Source organism: Pan troglodytes, chromosome 1 (assembly GCF_028858775.2).
Source record: "Pan troglodytes isolate AG18354 chromosome 1, NHGRI_mPanTro3-v2.0_pri, whole genome shotgun sequence".
NCBI lineage: Eukaryota > Metazoa > Chordata > Mammalia > Primates > Hominidae > Pan > Pan troglodytes.
This window is the reverse complement of record NC_072398.2, coordinates 73,094,062-73,110,323: the sequence shown is the minus strand read 5'-3', so window position 1 is coordinate 73,110,323 and position 16,262 is coordinate 73,094,062. Positions and strand designations below refer to the sequence as shown.

Below are 16,262 nucleotides of genomic sequence, written 5' to 3'. Positions count from 1 at the left end.
TGTGCAGATTAATGTGTTTATGAAGTCATTCTCTTTTAATTATGCATTAGCAGATACATGGGGAATTCTTCACTACAACTGATCTGTTCTACATACAATAGATGTACATTGTATAAATGTGATGTTATGTAAATTAAAGTTTGTCTACTGCCAAAAATCTCACTTGAGTTTTACAACTTTGTGAGGAAGTCTGGTATTATTTTCCTCTAAGAGATAAGGAAACAAGAGAGGTAAAGTTACTTGCTTAAGGTTACAGACTCTCTCTTCCTCACTTTTTAATTATAAAATAATAGACAACAGGAATCTAGACTGAAAGTAGTAGACAAGAAGAATTAAAGCAGTAAAATAAAGAGCACCTAAACAATTGTGTGGCTTTTTCTTTCTTTCATTTTAAGTCTACCAAACTAAAAATTAGCAAACTTCTAAGTGAGAACAGGCAACTAACATTTGTAACTTTATTTATTTTTTAATATTTGTAACTTTTAGTAATTAGTACACCTAGTACAATTTAATTTTCAGTCTTATCAGGACAACTTGTCAGATTATAGACATTTTTTGAGCACTGATTTTTAATCGTTAACATTTAACCCCTTTTAGGAATCTTCTAAAAGCTATAAACTCTCTTCCTAGTAAAATACCCACACGGAAATGAAAAAGTTTTTCATATGATTTCAATTGGTAAAAAATGTCTTGAAGATCCTTGTGGAGTAGGTGTTCCATGAATCTCAAGTTAAAAATTTTTACTAGAGAAATCAAAGAGCCCTAAAGGACTATAATGAGTAATCAAATGAGGTAACTGCTAATCTAATGTCCACATGTGATTCAAGAAGGGGCTTAAGAAAAAATGGTTTAGTTCCAGAAGATAAACCACATCAACTAACTCATCACTAGTTTGAAGTGTGAGAATTACTATCCATTCTATTTATTCATTTTAGTATATCTTACTATCCATTCTATTTATTCATTTTAGTATATCATTATTAATATTAGTATATCATTATTAATAGAGCAGTGAGAAGTGTGCTAATTCATGCAAACACTAAAAACTACAGTTATATATTAGGAAATGTGAGTGCCTCTGCACTGATTCTTTCATTTTACATGTAGGTTATGTTTGTCCAATAAAAACTTCAGAGCAATGTTCCAAAGAAAAAAAAAGAAAGCATTAGTCTACCGTTTTTTAAATCTATAATCTTTCAAAATAGTAACTGATTAGAACAGAAACTCTTTACTAAAGGAATGTGACAGATATTAAGATGCAATATAAACTAAAATGTAATAACATTCTATTAACCTGTGGCAGCAAAAGTCTATCTCAACACTTGCTGACAATGTAAAGTTGCCAAAGTTAATGTAAAAAAGAATGCAAGCTGAGCATGGTGGCACACATTTGTAATCCCAGCTACTTGGGTAGCTGAGGAATGAGGATTGCTTGAGCACAGGAGCTCAACAGCAGCCTGGGCAACATGGACTCATCTCAAAGAATAAAAATCTTAAAAAAAAAATAGTAATTAGAGAAACAGTACAGTAAGAGTGAAATAAGAGCATGAAAACAAGAGGTTTGAAATATATTTTAGTGAGATTTTTTACAAATAAATTTTTTTTCCTTATCACTGCTATTTGTAAAATATTCATATGTCTGAACCATAGTCCTTAAGGGCTAATGCAATTTGCTCAATAAGGATTCCTAAAAATAGTCACACAAAATTCAGTATCTCTTAGAAAATTTCCTTTAGGAAACTTTTTGTCCTATCTTCTCAATATCAAGAAAGTTTCTATTCTGAGGTGAGTTATGCTCAACTGGCAGAGGGGTTCTTTCCTTAGGGGTTAAGTAACATCCTAGAATTGGAGGTAATTATTCCATTTGTAAATCAGTCCAAGAGCTGAATTAAGAGGTTAATAATGAAAACCAGAGTTCTCAGACAGTTAGTATTTTGGTGAATTTGGTATGCATGGGGTAAAATTAGGTTTAACTTATTAACGTATATACATTGTAGTCTTACTGTAAGCATAAATGGTCTTACAAATGGCCACTGAGCAATAGCAATCTAGTATACAATGCCTTCAAATTAGAGAAGATGAAAATGAGACTCAGGCATGTTAACTGACTTACCTAAAATCAAAGAAGCTAATTAATGGCTATAAACCTACAGTTCTCATCCCTCTAATGAGTGTAGATCCTGTTAACTCAAACATATCTCCCAGATTCTTGGAGCAAAGTAAAAATCCTGTAAGCAGTCCCTCTCTACTGCAGTCTACCTTATGCACTGTCTGCACTATTTTTGTTTTGTTTTGTTTCCTTTCATTTTTACTACTGGCAAGCTGTGATATTTTTGTTTTTTAAAAAATTAAACTAAAAAAAATCACACATCAAAAATTGATGTCAATTACTCTGTTTAAAGTTCTTCAGAGTTGCACAGGTAAGGTTCAAAGTGCTTAACATAGTCTTGAATGATCCCTAAAAATCTCTCTCTCTAATCCGTTTCCAGCTTTATCTCTCACCAGTCCAGTCACATCCTAGCAGCCTGCAAACAACATTACATTTTTTCAAATTCTCAAGCCTTTGCACATGCTGTTTCTTCTGACTAGAAACATCTGAAATACATTTGAATAATGTGAGCAAAATACAATGCAAAATAGGAGGATGGGGCAGAGGTTACAATTTTAATTTCCCAATTTTTAGCCATTAGTTTATTATTAGTAGTAGTTACCATTTACTGAAAGCTTAATATGTGCAAATGTTCCATATGAATAATCTCATTTATTTCCTAACAACTCTTTGAGGTATTTTAAATAGTGGTATTACCTTATTTCAGAAATGAGAAAGTAGACTCAAGACAGGATAAGGAATATGCCCAAGGTCTCACAGTTAGTGACAGAACCAGGGTTTATACCCAGATCTGACCCCAAAGCCTGAGCTACATGCAAGTATCAATATATACACACGAATTCTCTCTCTTTATGTCACCCCCTTCTCTCCCTTCCCTACAACCAATGCTAGCATAGTAAGATAAACTGGAAGTTTAATTTTTTGGACAGTAAAATAACAATAGATATCTAGAGCTGAAAAAATTAAATCCTTTAATCTAGTGTTTTTTTTTTCCAACTTGTAAGATTTTATATCACAAATATAACAAGATAAAGGGGGGAAAACAACAGGCCCCCAAATATTACAAACTTAGAAATGAGAAAAATTAGAAGCTGCCTAAATGTTTAACAAATAGTAACTCATAATATATTTACATTCTACTAAAATTATGAAGGTTAGGAAATGCTATAGTTACATGTATAAAGTTAGATACAAAAAATATACCTACACTGTAAAACTATTTTTAAAAAAGATGTAAGTTGACTGGAAGGACAAACATCAACATTAACTATTAAGTTGACTGGAAGGACAAACATCAACATTAACTATGGTTCTGTTCAGGAGATAGAATTACAGGCCAATTTTCTCTATTATTTATTTTCTAAAAGTTCTCTATTAGTGGGGGAAAATGTAATACTCTGAAGCACAGATGATGCAGGGATTAAAAAAAAAAAAGGACATTGGGTTTCCTGAATAAAATGTAACTACAGTAAGAGGGTCTAAATGCTGAAGATGTTTCTGCTTGGTCAGACATTAGTTGTTTGTTTATTTATTTATTTGAGAAGAAAGTGTGTGGTTATTTTGATTTAACTCTCCTGATATATAACTTGTATAATTTAGTTAAGCATAATAAGACAAAACTGAGCCAGCCAGGTGTGGTAACTCACACTTGTAATCCCAGCACTTTGCGAGGTGGAGGTGGGGGTTTGAGAGTCCGGGGGTTTGAGAGTCCGGGGGTTTGACAACAGCTTGGGCAGCATAGCAAAACTCATCTTTACAAAAAATAAAAAAAATCAGCCGAGTGCAGTGGTGCATGCCTGTGATTCCAGCTACTTGAGAGGCTGTAATGGAAGAATCACTTGAACCTGGGTGGTCAAGGCTGCAATGAGCCATGGCTGCACTGCACTACAGCCTAGGTGACAGACCAAGACCCTGTCTCAAAAAAAAAAAAAAAAAAACCCCACAAAGAAAACCCCCCAAAATTGCATAATTCAAATGCAATTCATGCAAAGAACCAAAATCTCATGCTCATTTTTAAAAAATATTGACAGCTGTCAGTAAGAAACATGGCACCTAAAGGGCAGGTAGGAAATCTCTTCCTAAGGATTTATTCACACCTATTCAGAGCGAACAGTTTCATTCTTAGTAACTCTGGTTGATGCAAATCTCTGTATCTAAAATACATAGGATATATAAAAGCTTCTAAGTTACCTATGCTTTTGATAGATTTCATTTGATAGGATAAATATACCTTTAAACAATTTACTAATATTATCCCCCACCCCAAAACCTTCCCCACTCCCACCACCATTAGTTACATTAGATGTGTGAGTTTGGAGTTAATATGGCATTTAAACAAAGACTAACAAAAAACCAAAAGCCAGAACCCACAACCATCCCGAAGTTATTACTCTTGAAAAATGATCCTTTTCTCTTTTTTTTGAGACAGGGTTTCACACTCTGTCACCCAGGCTGGAGTGCAGTGCCACGATCTCGGCTCACTGCAATCTCTGCCTCCTGGGTTCAAGCGATTCTCATGTCTCAGCCATCTCAGTAGCTGGGATTATAAGCATGCGCCAATATGCCAGGCTACTTTTTGTATTTTTAGTAGAGACAGGGTGTTGCATGTTGGTTAGGCTGGTCTTGAAATCCTAGCCTCAAGTGATCCACCCACCTCGACCTCCCAAAGTGCTGGGATTACAGGTGTGAGTCACTGCACCTGGCCAACCCTTTTCTCTATATTCCTAAAATAATGATTTGGAAGGACAAAATGAAAAGGAAACACAAGTATGTAAAAGCATGAATTTAATGCATAAAGGACAATCACGTACTGGATAAAATAAATGGTTTTCTCTATTCTAAGATGATTAGGAACCTGTTTTAACACAGTAGATACTCTGATGGAGAATGTAAAGTCTACATGATAATTGGGCTTTCCCTACCAGTAAGAACAGTGAGATCTCCATAAGGGATCTTAGAATTTGTTTTGCTATCAATGACATTTCATGCTTTCTATTAGTAAAGGGAAAATCAGTTGTCAGATCTCAAAAATCCAGTAAAATGTAAAAGATGTAGAATTAGAAGGTCTCAATCCTTTACAAAACAAAAAACTTTGAGGAAATAAGAATATTGGTAATAAACAGGGACTCTTATTGAACTCTGAAGTTGCAAGGCTAATTTGTTAATTGGGAAAGGTATAACTATTTTATTCTGTTCAGAATATAAAACTATTTTTAAATGCAAATACCCATATAAGTCTCTATATCAATTAGTCATTCTTTTTTTTTTTTTTTTTTTTTTTTTAGACAGAGTCTTGCTCTGTTGCCCAGGCTGGAATGTGGTGGTGCAATCTCTGCTCACTGCAACTTATACCTCCCGGGTTCAAGTGATTCTCCTGCCTCAGCCTCTTCAGCAGCTGGGATTACAGGTGTGCACCACCATGCCTGCCTAATTATTGTATTTTTAGTGTAGACGGGGTTTCACCATGTTGGGCAGGCTGGTCTCAAACTCCTGGCCTCAAGTGATCCTCCCACCTCAGTTTCCCAAAGTGCTGGAATTACAGGCTTGAGCCACTGTGCCCGGCCTCATTTATTCCTTCTTATTAGTTGCTATTTTGGTTCAGTTTGCACCACTATAGTCCTCTACTAGCACAAACATTAAGGATGATCATGGGAATACAGATTTGGCTGGTTAACAAAAATATGATAAAGGCATATCAGTATTAGTTGTGAAACTTAAATTATTCTTGGCTGCTACAAAAAAGAATTACATACATTCAGTTACATATTCTGAATCTGACAAAAATATTTAGATAGTTCGTAATGAAATAAGACATTGAACTTCTTATTTATCAGGTTCCATGAGGACTTTTTTTGAAAGTTGTAACAAGTCTTCTTAGCAATTAAAAGAAAAAATGATAAACTCTTGTATCTCCTAAAACAAACATTTGGAATGTTGTGAGAAATAAAAAACACTTAAAGCAAAATCAACTATTAGTATTTTTTTCTCCCAATCTCTGGAAATCATTTCACAAAGATATGTTTGGTGAGTCATGGCATTACTGCTTCAGATATTTAGGATTTAAAACAATAAATTATCAAAAAGGAACTGAATCTTGAAGTCGGATTTACTTTCTACACAATCTATTCCCTAAAGCTTTCTACTTTTATCAGAGAGCAAAAGATCCTGAAGATAAATAAAAGTATGACCAAATGCTTATTTAATTCTCTACAATGTGTAAAGACTTTATCATTTAAACCAAAGATTTAGATTCATTTTCTGCCCTCATATTCATCTTTCAGTTGGCAATCACAATTCAAATAAAGAATATATATTTTCATCCCACTAATCTGCATATCTAGTTAAAAAAAGACTAATGCAAACAGGCACAAAATTAAATGGCTTCTTTACAGCAATTATAACAGATTGACTTTTCTTCAATCTACATAATCAAATTATTCCAGTGTTCAGCAGTAATAACCTTTTTATTTTCCTGGGAATAGCTGATGTCAACCCTGATAGCTTTATTTGGGAAACTGGTGAATAAAATAGAATTTAAGAAATAATGGAATAAGAGATAAAAAAGGTACAAACCATATAAAGATCACATCAATATAGGAGAGTGTCATGAGAACAACAGTGGTTATATGTGAGACTGTACAAGTAAAATACAAAAAAAAGTTTCTTTTCCCCAGACAATCTGTATATTTTTAAATTAGTAAAAAAACCTTTTTTCTTAAGCAACTGCCATCCATTTTCTAAGCAAAACATACATATTTTTGCTTAGTTAATTCTGCTTTCAGTATTTATTAAATCCATTTTATTCAATTTAGAAAATAATAATGTTTTTCCATTACATACACTTCAGCATATTAAACCAATTCAAATAGTATCCATCAAAAGCTTTTAAGTAAAGGAAATAATATCCAATATTCACTTTCCTTCTTTCTACTATTACTATGAAAATTTGGTAGGGATTACCAAAAGATAAACATTAGAAACCGAACTCAAATCCCTTCCCATCTCAAAATATTTTGGATACTTTTTAGCATGGTGAGATTACAATAAAAGTTACTGTTAGGATAATGGCATAATTCATAATACACTCTCAAATTAATATTATTTCTTTTCTTCCCTTAAAAAAGGCAGGACTAAAACCAAAAACAGCAAGTAGCTTAAAAATTGGCATCAATTCTATGCTTCAAGATTGGCATACACAGAACACTCTTTTTAAAAAAGGATTTAATGAGGAAGAAAAGTTAAGAATCATTCTAATGTAGGTCAAACTCTATTACAGAAATATAAAAATGATAATAATGAAAAATTTAAAATGTCAACTAGCAGACCTCATAAATCATATTTTGTTGATTTTATTATAATATTCACCATAAAGTATCTAATGCAACAGATGTTTTCCCAGAGGCTGTCCACACAGTAGTGGACATTAAGGTTAAAGAAAATGTATACTTCCTGTAATTTACTTAGAGAAAAACAATTACTAGGGTTGCCTCAGTTTTCTACCACCTTCTTATTTCCTTCCTTTTCTACTTCCCCACCCCACTCTATTCTGGATACTGAGGGAAGAGTGAGGCACTGAGGAGGAGATGGGAGTCTTTCTGTAAGTCAGGGTCCATGCTCAGAATCTTCTTTCATTCTACTCCCAAGACAGACAAAAGCTCATTCTGATTGGCCCTCTTCCAGTCAGGGAAATTTTCTAAAGTGTTATAAACAATCCAGTCAGAGGAAAGAAGAAAAGAAAGGAAAGATAAAAGGAAGAAGAGAAACAGAGTTGAAGGAAGAAAGAAAGAAAGAGAAGAAGCTTCTATGTTGTCTTCTCAGCATTCATTGAGGAATTTAAAATAAGAAACACCTTTATAAGTGTGGAAAGTTAGTATATTTTTAGGAGTAGCATTTTTTAATTAACACAAATAAAAAAGACCGTATCTTACTTTTTTGGATTTGTTTCTTCCTGAGGTAGGTGAGGGATCAGCAAAATCTAACAGACATTAGGTATTCATAATTATAACTGTTTCTGCTAGCAGATGCTTAAGAACCATTTAGGTTTCTTGGTTAGGATGTATAACAAACTTCTTCCCAGTGGTAACATGATTCATTTGTTCCCAAACATGATTGTTCATATAATTTCCCAAGGAGACCTGGGGAACTTTTCAAAATACAGATCTATACCCTCCTTCTTCCTCCCCCAAAATATGTATTCATGGGTCTAAAAATAGAATTGTTTTGTTAATTGTTTTTGAAAGAGCCCCAGGGTTTTCTGATTACCAGTCAGTTTTGAGAACCACTGGTATAAATAAATTTTATTATAGACATCTTTTATACTTTAATGAAAGCAGACTGGAATACAGTATTGCATGGCTTCTCAAATGTGCTTTACTTTTCTAGTTTACTGAAATCTGATGTTTTACACACCCCAAGAAAATGTTACTAAGAAGCAAGGGATTCCTTAGATAAAACTCACATAAATTTGGAAAGTAGATATGCCTTTAAAAAAAAAAAAGACTGAGTTGTGAAATGTCATAACGTGATGGAGAAGGGAAGGGAGAACATAATATAAATGTAATAAAAATATTAAGCCAATAATAAACGCCTACTTTCTTGTAGCTGCATACATTTAAAAATTTTTGTTGCTTTTGAAAATAGACAAAATGGGCTGGAGATTATATCCCAAGGGGCAAAATGGTAATTTTGAAGTAATTATATGTACATATGAATGGTTCATGTCAGCAAAACTGCTTTTCTTAAATGGTAATTGATTATTACCATTTAGTTTCAAGTGAGCCTATTAGATATTAGAAGTATCTCCCAACTCCACTTCAGCATTTCTTTGATTCCAATTAATTACCATTTAATTATGCAACAGAAAAGATAAAGGCCAAGCCTGAAGTGTTGTATTGTTCATTACAAAAATTATATATTAATTATGCATTATGTACAAACACGCTGTGTAATGCTAGGGGTAATTAAAAATATAATACTAATAGCAAACATGTATCGCTTTTGCTGTGTATCAGGAACTGTTCCAAACGCTTTATGTGCATCACCACATTTTAACATTATAACAACCCTAGAAGATAAGTGGCTATTATTATGGGCACTTTAGAGATGAGGACACTGAAGCACCGTGTGGTTAAGGAAATTCAGCAAGGTCACACAGCTGATAAGTTGTGAATCTGAGAGATTTCAACCTAGGTAGCCTGGCTCTGCTCTTACTCAAAATACTATGATGTCTTTTTTTGAGGAGTCTGGAGGTTACTTGAACACAAATACAATACAAGACAGTATATTAATTCATTCAGCAAGTATTTTTAAAGGCCAAGAATCAGAAGAAACTTAGGTAAGCAAAACATCTGCTTAAGAACACAGTTTAGTTCAATGTTTCAGAATAGTATTTCATCATATAACAAAAAAGTTTTGTTAGAAATTAGAGAGAATAAAATTTAATGATATAACTGAAAACAAAGGTGCATAGTTATAACTGCATAGAAAGTATTATAGCATAGTTGATAGGTTCCCAAGCCAAGTTTTGCTGCACTTGGTTTCAGAGAGGGGAAATTTGGAAATCTGTTATCCTGATCCCTGCCTCCCCTAACCCTAAAGCTACAGAAACTTTTAGTATGATTCCTGATGTCTCAAGCCACAACAGAAAATGTCCACCCTAATGACCACTGCTTTTTTTTTGCCTGAGGATAGAGTGTACTTTTTGGGGTCACTTCTGAAGAGCTAAAGGAGTAATAAGTGTCCTTTACAAGTACTGCCTTTTACTATTAGCTATCCACTTAGGATTGGTGAGTAGCTAAGTATGTATGTTACGGTTCAGAGCTGACAAAACAATAATAGGGTATCTGCAGCCTCAATAGAAGTTACTATGGACTCAGGGTCTACCCCCAACAAAAATATTGTGTCCCTTTACACAGGCATCATCACATAGGAACAAATACATTCATTTGTATACTTAAAACACTTCATATTTCATTCCAATAGTTTCAGATAAGAGTCATGTCACAGATCCACAGATACAGAATATATATAAGTTCCTTTACCTAACTCCAGTCTCTAGATAAATCAATGTTAATAAAAAAGATAAGACTTTCATCTGGAATCTTTTTCTTTCTGCCCTAAGCATATTCTCTAAGGTTTTCTTTAGTGTAGGTTTGCTGATTGAAAAATTTTCAGGTTTATTTATTTTAAAATGTCTTTATTTTACCACTGTCTAGAGATTTTCACTGGATGTAGAATTCATGGTTTGCAAATGTTTTTCTTCCCACACTATCTGGTTTCACTGTCTGTTGGCTTCCACTATTTCATTGAGAAGTTGGCTGTCAGTCTAACTGACAATATTTTCTCTCTGCCTTCTTTCAAGAATCTCTCTGGGGAAGCCAGGGAGGAAGAAAAAAGAATCTCTCTGGGGGAAAAGATAGTCTCTTCAATAAATGGTGTTGGGAAAACTGGATATCCATATGCAGAAGAATGAAGTTGAGTATCTCACACCATATACAACACCCAACTCAAAATGATTAGAGGCTTAAACATAAGACTGAAAACTGTAAAACTACTAGAAAACATAAGGTAAAAGCTCCATAATGGTCTGAAAATTTTTTTGGCTACAACTGCAGAAGCAAAAACAGACAAGCATGAATGCATCAAACTATCAATATAAAGCTTCCTCACAACAAAGGAAACAACAGAGTGAAAAGACAACATGTGGATTGGGAGAAAATATTTGCAAACTATTTATCAGTTAGGGGGTTATAAGGAACTCCAACACCTAAACAGCAAGAAAACAAATAACCCACTTAAAAAACAAGCAAAGAACCTGAATAAACATTTCTCAAAAAAAGACATACAAATAACAAACAGGTATATGAAAAAATGCTCAATATCATTAATCATCAGGGAAGTTTAAATTAAAATCACAATGAGGTATCGCCTCACAACTGCTAGAATTTCTATCATCAAAAAGACAAATGACATCTGTGAAGTGGGGTGTGTTAAAAAAAGATGAAAGATAACAAGCGTTGGCAAGAATGTGGAGAAAAGAGAACTCTTGTAACGTTGGTGGGAATGTAAATCAGTACAGCTTTTATGGAAAATAATATGGAGGTCCTCAAATACTAAATACAGAATGGCAATATGACCTAGCAATTACACTTCTGAGCATTGAATCCCACTTCAATTTCAAAAGAGTTAAAATTAGGATACAGAAAAAAACATGCACACTCTTTTATTCATTGCATTATTCACAATAGCAAAGATATGAAATCAACCTAAGTGCCCATCAACAAATAAATGGATAAGAAAACATGGTATACAGCTGACCCTTGGAAAACACAGGTTTGAACTGTGAGGAACCACTTATACGCAAATTTTCTTCCTCTTCTACCACTCCAGAGAAAGACCAACCCCACTTCTTTCTCCTCCTTCTCAGCCTACTCCATGTGAAGATGAGGATGAAGACCTTTATGATTCACTTCATTTAATAAACAGTAAATATATTTTCTTTTATGATTTTCTTAATAATATTTTCTTTTCTCTAGCTTATGTGGGTTAATTGTTTATGTTATTGGTAAGATTTTCAGTCAACAGTAGGCTATTAGTAGTTAAGCTTTTGAGTCAGGGAATCAAATTATACCTGAATTTTCAACTGAGTGGAGGGTCAGTGCCTCTTGCCCCCACGTTGTCAAGGTTAAACTGTATATAATGGAATACTATTCAGCTTTACATGAACTTGGAGGACATTATGCTAAGTAAAATAAATCACACACAGAAGAAATACTGCATGATCTCATTTATATGTGTAATCTTAAAAAATTGAACTCAGAGAAATAGAGAATAGAATGGTAGTTACCAGAGGTGGGGGATGGGAGTGGGAGGATGCCAAGATGTTGGTCCAAGGCTACAAAGTTTCAGCTAATTAGACAAAAAGAGTAAGTTTTTGAGATGTATTGCATAGCAGAGTGACTGTAGTTAATAATGTAGTGGATATTTCAATATTGTTAAGAGAATAAGATTTTAAATGTTCCCACTACAAAAAAAGCATGTGAGATGACCGATATGCTCATTAGTTTGATTTAATCATTCCATAATGTACATGTATATGAAAACACCACATTGTACCCCATAAATACTTACAATTATTATTTGTCAAAAAGAAAAGAAACTGATGGCTTAAAGGAATGAAAAAGACTCCTCTGATTTGGTTTGGGTGTGTCCCCATCCAAATCTCAACTTGAATTCCCATATGTTGTGGAAGGCACCCAGTGGGAGGTAAATGACTCACGGGGGCAGGTCTTTCCCGAACTGTTCTCGTGACAGTGAATAAGTCTCATGATATCTGATGGTTTTAAAAAGGGGAGATTCCCTGTACAAGTTTTCTTCTCTTTTCTGCTGTCATGTGAGACATGCCTTTCACCTTCCGCCATGATTGTGAAGCCTCCCTAGCCATGTGGAACTGCGAGTCCAATAAACCTCTTTCTTTTGTAAATTACCCAGTCTTGAGTATATCTTTATCAGCAGTGTGAAAATGGACTAATACAGAAAATTGGTACCAGAAGTGGGGTGCTGCTGAAAAGATACCCCAAAATGTGGAAGTGACTTTGGAACTGGTTAACAGGCAGAGGTTGGAACAGTTTAGAGGGCTCAGAAGACAGGAAAATGTGGGAAAATTTGGAACTCCCTAGAGACTTGTTCAATGGCTTTGACCAAAATGCTGATAATGATGGACATGAAATCTAGGCTGAGGTGGTCTCAGATGGAGATGAGGAACTTGCTGGGAAATAGAGCAAAGAAGACTCTTGTTATGTTTTAGCAAAGAGACTGGCGGCATTTTGCCCCTGCCCTAGAGATCTGTGGAACTCTGTCCTTGAGAGAGATGAGTTAGGGTATCTGGTAGAATAAATTTCTAAGCAGCAAAGCATACAAGAGGTGACCTGAATGCTGTTAAAGGCATTCAGTTTAATAAGGGAAACAGAGCATCAAAGTTCAAAAAATTTGCAGCCTGACAATGCAATAGAAAAGAAAATCCCATTTTCTGGGAAGAAATTCAAGCTGGCTGCAGAAATTTGCATAAGTAACATGGAGCTGAATGTTAATCCCCAAGACCACGGGGAAAATGTCTCCAGGATATGTCAACAGGTCTTCAGAGCAACCCCTCCCATCACAGGCCTGGAGACCCCAGAGGAAAAAGTTGTTTCCTGGGCCAGGTCCAGGGTTGGTATGCTGCGTGCAGCCTAGGGACTTGGTTGTCCTGTGTCCCTGCCGCTCCAGCCATGACTAAAAGGGGCCAACAGAGAACTCGAGCCATGGCTTCAGAGGGTGCAAGCCCAAAGCCTTGGCAGCTTCCATGTGGTGTTGAGCCTGCGTGTGCACAGAAATAAAGAACTGAGGTTTGGAAACCTTTGCCTAGATTTCAGAGGATGTACGGAAACGCCTGGCTATCCAGGCAGAAGTTTGCTGCAAGGGTGGGGCCCTCATGGAGAACCTCTGCCACGGCAGTACAGAAGGGAAATGTGGGGTAGGAGCCCTCACACAGAGTCCCTACTGGGGCACCACCTATGGAGCTGTGAGAAGAGGGCCACCATCCGCCAGACCCCAAAATGGTAGATCCACTGACAGCTTGCACCGTTCACCTGGAAAAGCCACAGACAATGCCAGCTTGTGAAAGCAGCCAGGAGGGAAGCTGTACCCTGCAACGCCACAGTGGTTGAGGTCTCCAAGACTACGGGAACCCACCTCTTGCATCAGTGTGACCTGGGTGTGAGACATGGAGTCAAAGGAGATCATTGTGGAACTTTAAGATTTGACTGCCCTGTTGGATTTTGGACTTGCATGGGGCCTGTAGTTTTGTTTTGGCCAATTTCTCCCATTTTGAATAGCTCTATTTACCCAATGCCTATATTCTCTTCATATCTAGGAATTAACTAATTTGCTGATGATTTTACAGGCTCATAGGCAGAAGGGACTTGGCTTATCTCAGATGAAATGTTGGACTTTGGACTTCTGAGTTAATGCTTAAATGAGTTAAGACTTTGGGAGACTGCTGGGAAGGCATGATCAGTTTTGAAATGTGAGGACATGAAATTTGGGAGGGGCCAGAAGCAGAATGATATTTTCATTCTAAAAATAGTTTCCAGTTCTCAGTTAAAATTTTCAATCTTGTCTTTCATCTTGTAAGCATAGCTACTTTCAAGCTGTCTGATAATTTCAATATTTAGAGCTGCTGTGACTGTTTCTACAGTCTGTTGCTTAGGCTGGTTTAATTCATGCTGTCTTCTCTTTTACTATGTCTGTTTATTTTTTATTGTGCCCTAGTTATTGTAGTTATAAAACTAAAAAAAATAAAGCACTTAGATGATCTTATCTTTTTTCAGAGGATTTAAGTTTGCATCCTGTGGATATTAGCAATCAAGGGTCACCTCAATTCAATTTCAGAGATTGATATGAAGTTCAGATGCAATCGCTATGAAGACTTATCTTCTGGTTTCCCCTATAATATACCCCTGTGGGGACTTAAAACAAAGTAATCACCCATACAATGTCAGGCACTGAGCTCCAATCCCTGCAACCCTGTGAAGCTAGTATAAGCGCTTTCACCCACCCCATCAGAACTGACAAATGCTCACAGGGGAAAAGTAGATTCAAAAGCCAGGGTCACAATCCAAATCTGGTAATTCTTTCCTGTCTTGTTTGCTTTCCAATGCTTTCAAATAGGTTCTTGTTTTTAAAATACATACATTTGGTCCTTTTTTTCTAATTTTACTTGGAGGAAGGGTTGGTCCAAATTACCTAGTCTGTCAATTAGCAAAACTGGAAATGGAGCCACAGAACTTTAAATAAGACAGCAATAGAATATATCAAATTAAAGTGAAACTATACCTGAAACTTGGATTTTTAAATTACATATCAAGTCAGAATTTTTTTTGTCAAAAACCCAACTAATCACCTAAAAAGCTATTTTAAAAATATGATACTAATAACTCATGTTTATATAAATCAAGATAGTAACAAGAATTATTATTTTCTGAGACAGAGTCTCACTCTGTCGCCCAGGCTGGACTGCAGTGACGCGATCTTGGCTCACTGCAAGCTCTGCCTCGCGGGTTGATGCCATTCTCCTGACTCAGCCTCCCGAGTAGCTGGGACTACAGTCACCCGCCACCACGCCTGGCTAATTTTTTGTATTTTTAGTAGAGACAGGGTTTCACCGTGTTAGCCAGGATGGTCTTGATCTCCTGACCTTGTGATTTGCCCGCCTCGGCCTCCCAAAGTGCTGGGATTACAGGTGTGAGCCAGCGAACCTGGCCTAAGAATTATTTTTTCATATAACTTATGAAAAACCTTATACTTTAAAATATAAGTGAAAAGTTTGAGGCAACTTCTCTTTATAAAACCCAGTAGCATAACTGTCTCATCAATATACTAAATATGCTTAAATATTCATATATAAATGTATTTTGTAGACAGCAATTCTACTTTGAAATAGTACTTAATTAGAGGACCATATAGGCCACTATCCTTTACCTGTACCAATTCTTTTTCTCCCTCCCTATTAAAATACCAGCTCAGCTTAATGTTTATCAAGCATATACTGCACATAATCAATAAACAAGATGAGACAGAATGCGTATTTTAGAGGAATTTCCAGTCTTATAGAAGAGATATGAACAGACAATATGATAATGGTTATAACTGAGATACGCACTAAATGCTATGGGTCACAGAGGGACATTATGACACCATGACATTGCTCTATTACTATGCATTTCAATCACTACCTAAAATGCCTATTGTCTTTGGTGACACATTACAAAGTTTTTTAAAAAGTACATACCACATACCAATTTATATTTTAAAATTTAATCAAACCCTGTGTATACATAATGCATAATATGAGATCCCAAGGTGAAAAAACTGATATGAAAACTTACCCCATCTGGTAGTGCCCTCCAGCACACAGCACTAACAAATTCATTTGTATCATCTTCTTTTCGGTCTTTGTCCAGAACACTTTTGACTGTATCAAACTTAAAAGTTAGCAAAGTCTTAGAAAGTCCTTTATAGTACAGGTAGAGAGAGTTATTTTCACTTCCTGAAAACAAATAATAATAATAATAGTATTTTAGAATAGAAAAACTCGGAATTAGGACATCACAGTCTA

At 35.4% G+C, this 16,262-nt stretch overlaps 1 protein-coding gene across 16 annotated transcripts in view; it reads right to left on the bottom strand.

Annotated features, from left to right (window-relative positions):
* The window catches only part of COP1 (COP1 E3 ubiquitin ligase), a 273,082-nt gene that overhangs the window by 35,448 nt on the left and 221,372 nt on the right, over positions 1-16,262 (bottom strand). For all 16 annotated transcript variants that reach the window (XM_514018.6, XM_009438784.3, XM_001153038.6 and 13 more), the window contains one exon: positions 16,033-16,193. In XM_514018.6, the coding sequence (XP_514018.2) occupies positions 16,033-16,193 (161 nt within the window). The remainder of the gene's footprint in view (positions 1-16,032; positions 16,194-16,262) is intronic.